Source organism: Panicum virgatum, chromosome 4K (assembly GCF_016808335.1).
Source record: "Panicum virgatum strain AP13 chromosome 4K, P.virgatum_v5, whole genome shotgun sequence".
NCBI lineage: Eukaryota > Viridiplantae > Streptophyta > Magnoliopsida > Poales > Poaceae > Panicum > Panicum virgatum.
In genome coordinates this window covers 20,084,107-20,096,527 of record NC_053139.1, presented here as the reverse complement: position 1 = coordinate 20,096,527, position 12,421 = coordinate 20,084,107, and the positions used below count along the sequence as shown (strand labels likewise).

Below are 12,421 nucleotides of genomic sequence, written 5' to 3'. Positions count from 1 at the left end.
GTGTCTTTGGCATTAGTTGGGCTTGGCCCATAATAGATATGAGTTTTGTTGGGCCATATAAATATTTTGTGATGAATTAAATCATCATAATACACTGCCACGTCATATGCTTGTAATATTTTATGACCTTTTTCTATCCTACATGGCACTAGTACAATCATCTATAGTTACCGTTTGTGATGTTTTTCGAGCTGAATAATGATGAAAATGAGCATCATAATTTAGTGACAGTAGAATGATCGTCCTAAGATGTATGACAAAAAAATATTTTCATCATGAAATACATTTAGCTACGTGTAATAGGTGACGAACAAATTTTCATCACGTCTGCGTCATAAATTGCGAAGCACGACAATTTAGTTTCTGTGACATAAATAAAAAGTCATCTATCACAACATTTTTTTTAGTGAAAGCTACAAAGTCATCGTCAGAATATTGAGAGCTACCGAATTCTTGTCCACACCAAGGTAATCATGATGATGCGCCATATTCGTTTGTTGGACCAATAACACTAAAGTTTTGGTCGTATCCCCGCTATTGTTGTAACATCCCGCTTTCCCGAGGCTGGATTCGCTTACATCTAGCAGCTTATCTAGAAAATAGACTGCCCTCAAAGACCAGCATAAGTCTTTTCTACATATTTTGTCCTCACTCGTTTGCACTCGGGAAGAATTTCCCGGTTGGTCACCTGTCTCGAAATTGCTCCGGGCCAAGCACAGTTAATCTCAGAGTTCTTTACAGACCGACTTCCGGAAAAGAAGTTGCAACTTATTAGTACGAGTATCCAATTAATCTTATTAAGCACGGGGGTTGGGACACCACATACTCACCCTCTTGAAACACCGACGTCCTCATCGGTCAACCCCAGCCAGAAACTACCTCATGGTCACTTTCATGCGTCCAGTACCAACGGCGCATGTGCCATGTCCGTCCGCATGTACCATTCGATTTAGAGTTCTGATGAAAGAGTTATAACTTTTGTAAGACTTGACTAAGAGAACTAGGCGGACAGACTGATCTAGCAGGGAGGTTAGATTGGTCATAGCTGTACAGTTTGAGTTAGGAGTTGTATTGTAACACAAAATTTGTTAGAATTTTGACTTGAAATGGGGTATGATCTCCCCTCCCTTTGAATATGAAGGGCCACGTTTGATTGAGGGAATTTAATTCATAAAATCTGATTCAATCTATTACTTTTAACCTTTTATCTTTCTTAAATCTGAGCTCTTTCAACCCCGACTTGTTTCATCTTTCTTAAACCCGAGCTCTTCCAACCCCAACTTGTTTCAGAATGTTTTAGGTCGCATGCCAACCTGGAACAACTCAATGTAATTTTGCCCCATTACCTGGAACAACCCAATGTAATTTTGCTCCATTATAGGGTGCCTCCCGGGCGGCCCCCTGTTTCGTTAGATCCTTGCATGCTGCACGTTCGGTGCTCGATATTTAACATGTGCATTACACATGAAAATCAACACATTCATACAGGAATATGGGGGCACTGGATGATCAGAAAGATCACAAATATAATGAATTAAGGCTACAATGGAACATATTAACATTTATCTTATTGGTGAATCACTCTTAGTACTTTACATGCACATGTAACAAAGTTAAATACATCGAAGCATCCCGTTATGAACAGGTAGAAGTTACAGTTGACTTCATCTTAAAGCATCCAGCGATTATTGTGGCTTCAATTTGAGAGTGGCTTCAATTTGAGAGACGCGCTGCAACCAAAAACGAAAAAGTGAGCACAAGAGCTGTACAATTCGACCTGTGTCAAAATTCCTATGGTAGCCAATAGTTTGCCCAACCTTACCACATCCCCATTCCAGAAAAACTAAAATTGTGCAAACTAAAATTAGTGGCAAGCATGGTTATGATTTATGAACAGGTAGAAGTTACACCTATTGATGCAGTATCTCTTCCCTGTCGGTGGTGGCCCGTCATCAAAGACATGCCCCAGATGGGCATCACAGGCAGCACAAAGCACCTCAGTCCGGGGCATGAATATGATTGACATATCGAGCTTGCTCTTGACATTGTCGCCAATCGGTTTATAGTAGGAGGGCCATCCAGTACCACTGTCGAACTTGGTCGATGATCTGAACCAACAGGAGCACCACAGTAGTGCAGAATAATGAGCAGCACCCCAATGAGATTTCAGTGCAGAAACAAGTATCTTCCGAATTTCAAATGAAGAGATGTGAAGATGCGTTCTCTTGGCTATTCATGTGGATTGCTTACTCAAATAGAGGGGTGTCACAGCAGATGCAGTGATAAATGCCGGAGGTTTTAGTGTTCCAGTATTCACTGATATATGACAAAAAACAGAGAAACACTATGTTTTAACAGCAGCAGAAACACTGAATTAAGATGGTGTGCAAAAGAAGATAAATAATTTGAGTAGAGTGCGGAGAAATTGGAATAATAGCCACTTGGCAACGTACCCAGTGAATGCTCTCTCCGTGCCCTTCTGCCGAGTCACGTAATACTGCTCTTCAGTCAGCCGCTTCTTCCACTCATCTTCACTCAGGGACTTATAGTTAGCTTTCTCTGTTTCAATAAATTAGACTATTAGCTGTTAGTGCAGTACTTCGTCATCATTGATATCAAATGTAGGCAGTTTTTTATTTAATCTTAAGAAAAATCTCTTGCAGCATCAATGCTATCACTTGACCACTACCTATTTTAATGAAGTGACAAACCGAACAGCTAGAACACCCATGCATCCTGTTGGCAATATTAATTAACAGCCTTGCTTTTACCAGATGTAACAAAGTAAAGTAGTAAACAATCGTTCACAGAAGAAGATATAATATTTTTAACAAAATCAGAATAATGCAAATTCTTCAGACATTGTCAATTTTTGAGCTTCCTCAGTCAATACAAGAAAAGGGCAAATTCTGAGTGCGTTCATGCTTCTGTAGGGTTAGTTTTGGCGCCTTGATTTTACATTGCACCATTATAATACAATAAAATGTTATGTTATTGTATCACGAAATGTGCACCATTTTCTGAAATTAAGCAGCACATAACTGTACTAGAATTCTAGAAATAAGTAGTAGAAGCCCAACTGTCTTGTTTGCCAGAATTGGACTCAGGGCATGACTAGCCGCACAAATTCGCTGCTCGCATAGGTTAATGAACATCAAATTTGACCCCTTCTTGCTCGGCACACATAGCTGGACTAATCAGTTTTGTCTACAGTTTATATAGAACAAGAACCGGAAGAATCTATGTCAAGAAGTCGTCCGAATCCTGCGATACCAATCCAACCGTCCCATACCCGGAAGGCAGGAGGAACATACTCGTGGAAGGAAAAAGGGAGGCGAAAGGAACCGTACAACACCTTGGGCTTGTCCTGGCGGCGTTTGCGGCGACGGGGACGACGACGACGACGACGACGGTGCGGAGCCCATGGCGCGGACGGCGGTTCGCCTGTGGCCGTGCCCTCCTCCGCACGTCCACGCTCCTCTCGATCTTGGACGCGACGAGGGAAGCGCCGCCGCGGCGGCGGCGGCGGCTGTGTGGAGGGAAAAGGACAGGCCGGCCACTCCTGCTATGGGAGAGGAGACCGCGGTAGCAGCTGTGTAGCACCGGGCCGCTGCCATCGGTATTCGGTCAGGTTTTGTGGCAAGGGGGACATCTGATGCTTGCACGCTGGGAACAGGTAAACGCAAAAAACCGGTGCGAGTTGGCTGGGTTCCGCTTCGTTCCGTCATCCGTGGCCGGCGATGGCGCGACGTGGCCGAGCCGCGGCGGCACAGGCAACAGCGGCATCGGCGGCAGAAGGAAGCAAGCCGAATGTTCGGTTCGCCTCGGTAATAATGGGATTTGTTCTCGCTGGCACTCTATCCGTTCTCTTCTCTCGTTCTCTAGCAACGAGGAGCAATTCCAAATAATACCCATTTTTTACAAACTGTCGGATCAACTTGGACTACTAATAATTCGGCACAAACGCTCTCATCTTCAAAATTAACTGAGCTTTTTAGATAAGATATCCTCCATATTCACTCTGTTCAGTTGGCAATCAACGACAGTATTTTTCCTCACACCAAATCAGCACCAACCACTAGCCACCAGCAGTTCTTTCTCACAGTAAATCAGCACCAGCCACCAGCCATAGCCAGCCAAACAAATCGTTATTGTCCACGTGTATCTGCAATAAATATTGATTCGGCCACTGCCATCGGCTCTGCAGCCCCCTACCCCCTTCACCCAGTCCTATCAAAAACATATGCCCATGCCCATAAAACCAGTCTCAATGAAGTTGCATGAAGATTTTATAATAATAAATATTATTAATTTTGCTGATATAGCAAGAAGAGAGAATGAGTTTTATTAGATATGAGGAGAGTTTTATTACTATAAAATTTATCTGGCACATTTATCTAATTCTTACTTTAGATAATTGTGACATGAAACTTCCACCGAAACTAGTCTAAAGACGAAGTCAGAGCAAATTGTTCTTGATCCACTCTGCAAGACTGATTTCCGCTTCACCTTGAGAATCGGAGCCTTGGCATCAACAACGTTTCTGATATCTTGTCTCCTAGCATCCGGGTATAGGGTTTCGAGGGCCGATATCTTCTAGATTATGTGGACCAAGACTTCTACGCAGAATATTTTGCCAACTCAGCAAACTGGTCATCGGTCAAGTGAAGACTGAAGCATCGGCTCCTCATGTCACGGAATCATTCATCTCATGGATCCCGATAAGAACTACTTGTGGAACTGCTTCTCCAGATCGTCTCAATTGTTGATGGAGTTTCGTGGCAGTGACGAAAAAATGTGAAGATTGATCCAGACATAACGGAAACAATCTATCGCTGAGAACACTTCTGCTGCCGCCTCTCCACATTGAGCTAGGAATCGCCTAATGTGTTCCACAGTTGACATGTTGTACTGCCCAGAGAACTTGGAGAAATCTGCCATTTTGTATCTGTTAGGCAGAGGGACACAGTCAAACAGGGACGGCTAATGGTATCCAAGGGCCTTAAAAATATGAAATAGTAATTAAATGGAAGATATAAATTCAAATGATATATGTAATTCATAAAGAATAATATCAAACTATACCAATTTATGCACATTTATGTGGGTAAGGCTTGGGGCTTAAAGACAACTCTTCCCCAGACCCCGCACAGTGCGGGAAGCCTACGGCACTGGGTACACCCTTTTTTATATATGTGTCTAGCAATTAAAAAGTTAAGAATCCTAGCAATTAATCAAATAAGAAGTTGAGAACCCTAACAATTAGAAAATTGAACTTGTGGCTCATTAATTACCTACAACCTGCTAGAGTGCTAGTGCTAGCGCCTAGGCAGCAGATACTTGCCAGGGGGTGCTGCTGCGCCAGCCGGTGTGCGTGTGCGTGAGTGCGTCGGACACTCAGATTCCAACGTCGCTGTCAGGTTGTCTGGAGAAAGCGAACACCCAGTGCCGGGCCTGAGCGAAAGTAGATGAAAACGAAATGCCAAACCCCGACTTGCGATCACGGCACAGAAGGGCGGAAGTTTGGAAGACCTGTGTGACTGACTGCATGCCTGACTGCCTGCTTGTATACTCCAAATTGTGCCAAATATTACTACCTACTACTCACTAGATTTGAGCCCCCCTACTCCGTGGGCCTCATGCTGTCGCCCTGCCTGCCCTCCCCCTTAAGCCGGCCCTGCAATCAAAGTACTCAAGGTAAGGATCACCTCACCTATCCTGGTAGCAAAGTCAACTCTCTGTTGCCCCCCAAGCTGGGTAGCATGTTGCATCGACTGATGATTATTCGATGTGTATGTTTGATGTAGGCCAACGACCCTTCCATAGTCTGCTACTGCGCGATAGCCTTGAGGAATCACCCCAGACTGCATGTTGCCATGTGTCTGGTAACCAGCCGCCTGAAAGTATGCGTCAGGTACATCTCTGGCAATCAGTTGTCCACCAATGGGTTGATTACACAACCCTAGTGGCCGGTTGACTTAAGGTTGTGCCGTCTGCTGCTGCACCGCCGGCTGTTCTGCCTATTGCTGCAAGTTGATTGGAGGCGTCGGTTGCTGTTGATGGGCTTCTTCTGTCATCGGCATCGTGTATAAGGGTGTAATTACCTATGGCTGAGGTTGCATTGGAGGTGGAAAGTGAGGAATCTAATATTCTGGAGGTACCTCCTTGCCCTTGTTGTTCGAAGTTGATTCGCCTATGTGGAAATAGGCGGGTCCTTGTTGTGGCCCTGGGTTGCCTTCTGCAACATGCTTGATCAGATTTGACAATGTGTTGACCAGGACCCCTGATTGGTTGATCAGTGCTTGGTGGAGAGCCTAGTTTCCTGCTTCTTGAAAGTGCTGAGCAGCGGCCACTTCGACCGATGGATCTTCTAGACTCACTGTGATAGAGGGAGTAGACAAGTTGGTCTTCTACACCACCCTATTTCTGACGTTGCTAAACCAATCTAGACACAAATTCTGGAAGGCCTCCAGATTGTCCTGGACCAGCTTCTTCTGCGCTTCGTCGAGGTCCTCCATCGTGACCTCGATCACGTCCTCCGTGCAACCGTCTTCTGGCATGCTGATGGAGTGTTGTCGTGTCCCACTAGACGTACCAAAAAGCATGTTGACACAAAATCCAACGCAATGAATCTTGCGGAGCGTGACACGCTAAAGTCTGAGAATTCTGCTTATCTCCAGTGCAGGTCCTTCTCTTTAGGTTCGGAGCGTGCCAATCAATTGGACCTGCAATTAATAAGGAAAAAAAATTTAATCAGTAATTAACAAGGAACCTATTAGCTGGTGTTCCGAATAGTTCCATAAAAGTGATATCGGCCATGTAGTCCGATATGCCAATAAGATCGTCGGCTATAGAGCTGTTTCTCATATGACAGCTAGAAGTAAGAATAAGTTCAATCATAAAGAAACATATCTAGCTTATTAAACTCAACATACCATCACCATAAGTCAAATCGGACCCATCTAAGGTAGCGCTAATAGCTAGGGAAATAAATTAAATCCAACTCACCGATGAATCTAATCATGAGAGAAGTTATCCTCAATTCACAACTGCAATCGGCTAAGATAGCCGATTAACACCTTGATCCATAACAGATCAAATTGAACCAATAAGTCTAGCTTAATCATGCTACTCAAAGATCAGACCTAAACCAGATAATCGGAGACAGCAAGTCCAAACTACACACGAATCAGCATACAAGATTGACTAGGACAAGGTACAATATTGAACCAATGAGTTATTAAAAATGAAGATCACTAGATCTCTCCGCTTTCACGACTCTAAAGGAAAGTGTTAGACAGGAGCTAATAGATTGACGATCAATATTGGATAAATTGTGAAAGCTAATAACAACTCATAAAAGATCGGACCTAACCAAGGCAGTCTTATAAGAAATTAAAAGAAATTGATAACTTGTAGATAAATTAAATGAAACTATAGCAATGCGTCGGTAATTAAAGTTTAGCAAATCTGGTAAAGACGATTCTTACGAGCAAACTATAGGTCGGACCTAACTGATGTAGCCCTATTTACTGAAGAATATGCCGAGTTCTACTCTACTCCTACTCCTAGGGTTTAGCATGACGTCCAAAAAGAAGTTGAATTGATATAATGGATGTTCCTTATATAATCCTAAGGTCTGGTATTTATAACCTGAGCTATAACTCCTAAGTTAACACGACATCAAGAGACTTGATCAAGAAGAAACAACTAAATCTATTATACCAAAGACTTCCCAAAAGAATCGGACTCCTAGATCTTCTGATGATGTCATCCTATTATCCGAGTCGTGGCCTGCTGCTGGACCACCTTGGACCAACTCCTGATTGGGCTTTGATTGCGCTAGCACCAGCTTTGACCGAGCCTCCAAGCAATCCTGGGTTGAATGGGCCATCGACCTTTCTGAAAAATTCCCCAACAGATCAATCTTCCTTGGCAAAATTATAGTTGCGAAATTTTGCCATCAACAGCTGCATGATGCGCTCACTGCTTAAACTGCAACCATGCAACAAGGCAATAAATTCCTTCTCTTGCTTATTTTTTTAGCAAACTCGATCTAAGTGCTTACTTTTTGTCGAAAAACTCTCTCAAATCACATAGCAACGCGTGGGGAATTACTTAGTTAGCAATAAGCTCAACAATCATTCTTGCTTTGCAATCTGTATGCAGCATCTTTTTCCCTTTTTCTTTTTTTCCACCATCCAACTTTTTCGTTTTCTTAATGTCTTCACTTTCTTTCCCTTCATGATTATTCTCAGGTTCAAGTTCTCGACCTTCATAATCACTATCATCAGTTGCAATAGTTGGCACCCATTTTTTTTTCTTTCCTACCATGCCCTTCTTTGTTACAAACAAAGAGAACCTTCTGCTACTCCCTTATAGGACCTAATAGACGCGAAGTGCCTGTATAGATCGAGAACCATATCCTTTTTGCATATGAATTGTAGAACTCCCATGCCTCCTGCTTAGTGCCAAACGTGTATCAGCTTGGTTGTTATCAGCTTTTGTAGGCACATCTTCTGTTAGTTTGTTGCTAGCAGCACCTAGATTGCCATTGGCAGCAGCTTCATCATTGCTAACAGCAGCTAGTATTTGCTGATTTGGAGTAGGCTATGTCATGTATTGCTCTCCCCTCATCTGCAACAAACTGTCTGAGTGCAATATGTAGGATTGCCAATGCCATCTGACTCATATAGGAAATCAAAATCATATTCCGGTGGGGCTCATTTAAATCCATTTTTTGCTTTTCCTTTTTCATTCTACCCTGCATATCCATTTTTAAATGAAGCACAAACCTCATTGAACAATAGCATCACCAAAAGCATTTAAAGTCAAATTTATGAGGTGATTATGCATTTTACTACAAGCACACTGGTTCTATAGTTAGGTAATTTTGTATTTTATATTTGTTTTTGAAGGGACTACTGTTGACGGCCATTATTTTCTATTTTGACCATCAACTTCTCAGGAATAAATTGAGCCTTTCACCATGTTCCATACATATTTTACCTATTTCTAACAAATTTCACAAGTTTTGGTGGTTTGAGATGTTTTGCAGGATTATGCTCAGAATATGCAAGAAACAACATTAAATGGAGCATCTACAAGGATGGTGAAATATGGATATAAGATGACACCATTATAGACATTGTCAAATTCTAAATTTGACATTGCCAAGTTGAAGATCTCGTCGAGATGATCAAATTGGACATTTGATTCACCCAATTTGGAGTCCGGACGCAAAAGTTATGCAAATCACAAGTTCCGGGCTCGGGTTGTGCAGAGGCTGCAGGCCGGCCGGCCTCACTGAAGCGTCCCCTCATAAGAGAAGACTTAAATGTATTACAAACATAAGTCCCAGGAGGCTGATGACACATTTATTACATTAGATGGTTCATTACCGTACAACTCTACGCGGTAGTGAGCAGAGAAGCGCCACTATCGCGAGGATTACAATCCATACACACGCAACGATATTAAATACAAAAAGAAAGTCATCAGAGTCTTGCACCATGCGGAATCTCCTGCGGGTGACCCTAATCCACAGGCAAGGCTAGGTGCAGGATGGTACCCCTACTCAACGTCGTCGGGTACAGAGTCTGGATCTTCTTCTGTAAAAATAAAGAATGGGGTGAGTACAAACGTACTCAGCAAGTCCAACCACACCCACGGAGGGGGTATAACATAATATAATGCATAGGGTAATTCAAGGATAAGGCTAGGGTTTTGCGGAAAGCAATATTTTATGCAGGGGTTCATTTGAAAGAAAGCATTTTCAAAACCAGTTTTCTTATACCGAGTAACACGAGGGGTTGATCCATATAGGAACCAAGTTTTAAGTTGCTACCGGACTCCTCATCCGCCGTAGCACACGGCACAACTGCCGGAACACATTTCCCAAAACAACTCACGCCAACCCATCCCATAGTAAACACTAGTTGTGAGACCACACCGTAACTCGCCCAGTGCCGTGGGCACGGACTATTCGAATAGGTTTTTAACTCTGCAGAGGTGTGCAACTTTACCCACAAGTTGGGTACCACAACATGATCACCTTAGTGTCGGTGCAGATCCCAGCAAAGCCATTACCCACCTTAGCTAGACCTGACTAGCCATCACGGAATGCACCAAGGGGTCATCGACCTTTCACCTAGGTTTAACCGGGGCATAAGTCACACGGGGCTTATCCCTTTCCCTTAGTCACCCATTGCTCTCAGCTCTCCTGATGGCTATCAGACTAACTAGTGGAATTTATGCTAAGCCGTTGCCCATATATCGGTCGAGTGGTTTGCACGATAGTGGAGTTAGGTGAGATGTAACACCAACTCGGTCCTTAGGGGTGACAAGATGGATATCTCCCTTCCTTGCCCTGCCGCACCGGCATGAGCACACCAAACGGCAAATCACACTGAAATGCCATCCATCCCGTCTAGACTCATCTTTCGAAAATCCACTTTTATCCCTTCCCACACACACACCTTTTCTTTATAAAACAAGTTGTATAAGTAGCAGATCCTAAGCGTTCTAGTATCGATTAACATCCAAGCAAAATCAGACATTAATCTAGGTGGTCAAGGAATGGTTATCACAAATCAAGGGGTGGCTATCCAACCGTGTTTTCATGCAAGCAAAACATATGCAATTTTGTAAAACAGGCCAGTAGGTTGTGTTTATAAAAACTAGGACAAAACATGCATCAAAGGATGGGATTGAACTTGTCGTCTTCGAAGCCTTCGTGGAGATCCTGGTCGAAGCACTGTCCTTCGGGCTCGGGGTCGCGGAGCTTGTCCTCGTTCATGGTCTTGCAGTACTACTCGTCAACGGGCTCTCCTTCGTTCAGACCGTGGTCTGCGACACGTACAAACAAACATACAATCAAGAAAAAGAAATAGGAGTTTTATCGTTGAGCTCGAATCAGAAATAATCAAGATATAGAGTTCGGAGTAATATTTTGGGGCGGTTTCCTAATGGCATGGACAACATTAAGTCACGAAGGGCGTGGTAAAATTTCGGGTCGATCAGAGTTGTTTTGGCGCATGAAATGATAAGTTTTATAAAGGTTCAGGGGCTAGATAAGGGGTCAGGGGCCTAGTTGTAATTAATCTTGAGAAGGCAGGGGGCTGTTTATATTTTTTGGAAATATCTGGATTATTCTAAAAGGTTAAGGACTAAATTAGAATTATGTTTATATGGAAAAAGGGTTTACTTGGGAAAAGAAACTTAGGCAAGGTCTCTTTTGCAAAAAGGACCAAAGGTGGGAGGTCTCTTTAAGAAATAAAGGGAAGGGGAGGGTCTTTTGGGCAAAAAGCCCTCCCTTCTTCCTCCTCCCTCCCGACCAGAATAGAGGAAGGGAATGGGGGGGGGGGGCGTCGGCGGCGCCAATCTCGGCGACCAGGGGCTCGGGGGTGGCTCCGGAGTGGGGGACAAGGGAGAGAGAGGCCCGCGAGGTCGATTCCCGGCCGCAGCTCGGGCGGAGGCGGCCCAGGATGGCCTGGCCTCGACGGCCGGTGGCAGCGGGTGACGGTGGCCCCGGACCGGTGTCCCAGAGGGGTGGCGGCGGTCAAGGAGAGGGGGAGGAGTACCAGTGGGCCTCGAGGGTGCCAAATCCTACCTCTATTCGGGCCGAGGGGCAGTGGGAAGGGGAGCTCCGCGGTGGCCGGTGCTCGGGGCGGTGGCGATGGTGGGTGGTGGTGCTGGGAGATCGGGAAGGCAGTCGTGGAGCGGAGGGGCAGCGCTGGGGGGCCTTTTATAGGCGCACTAGGTCGGTGGAGCGGCGCGGGGTGGGTGGTGGCCGGTGGGGCGGCCGGGGAGCGGGGCGAAGTAATGGCGCTCCAGCCGCTTGCTCGTGTCGGGACACGGCGGCGCGGATGGCGAGGCCGGGATGAAGCGACGGCTTGGCAGCGTGCGGCCACGTGGGGGAGGGGCCGGGTGCTGTGCGGCGCAGGCACGGGCGGCGAGAGCGGGGCGTCAGCTGCGGGCAGTCCGGCGAGCGCGTGCAGGGGCCGAGGCGGTGCGCGTCGCGGCGCGGGCAGGCGCGCACATGGCCGAACAGGGGAGGAGGGCGTGCGGCGTGTGCGCGCGGGCAGCGGCGAGCCGTGCAGCGCTGAGCGGGGGAACAGGGCGGCCAGCGGCAAGTGGTGCAGCGAGTGCGCGTGGGGGGGGGCATTAGCAGCAAGTGGCGCGGCAGTGACCGCGGCACAGGAAGGCGGTGGCGGATCGGCGAGCGGCGTGCGCGGCGTCGTGGCCCGGCGTGGCGAGCCCATGCTTGCGTGTGTGCGTGCGCGCGGGCACGGCCTGGGGGGGGTGGTGTGCGCGAGCAGCGAGAGGGTGGTGGCGAGCCGCTTTGGCGGCGAGGGTGGGGCGGGAGCCGGGCGCGCTCGGCGAGCGGGGAAGGCGGGGCCGGGCGGTTCTGCAGCGCGCG

General features: G+C 46.0%; 1 protein-coding gene across 2 annotated transcripts; it reads right to left on the bottom strand.

The window, feature by feature from the left end:
- Positions 1-1,508: 1,508 nt before the first annotated feature.
- LOC120703433 (peptide methionine sulfoxide reductase B1, chloroplastic-like) lies at positions 1,509-3,780 on the bottom strand. Of its 2 annotated transcripts, XM_039987526.1 has the most exons (5): positions 3,356-3,780; positions 2,454-2,559; positions 2,251-2,316; positions 1,911-2,108; positions 1,509-1,730 (listed from the first exon to the last, which is right to left on the bottom strand). In XM_039987526.1, exons 1-5 carry the CDS (start codon positions 3,726-3,728, stop codon positions 1,697-1,699), a joined length of 777 nt encoding a protein of 258 aa, XP_039843460.1. In that variant the 5' UTR covers positions 3,729-3,780; the 3' UTR covers positions 1,509-1,696. The 2 variants fall into 2 exon arrangements, with proteins under 2 accessions (XP_039843460.1, XP_039843461.1); XM_039987527.1 differs by lacking the exon at positions 2,251-2,316.
- Between the last annotated feature and the right edge of the window lie 8,641 nt (positions 3,781-12,421).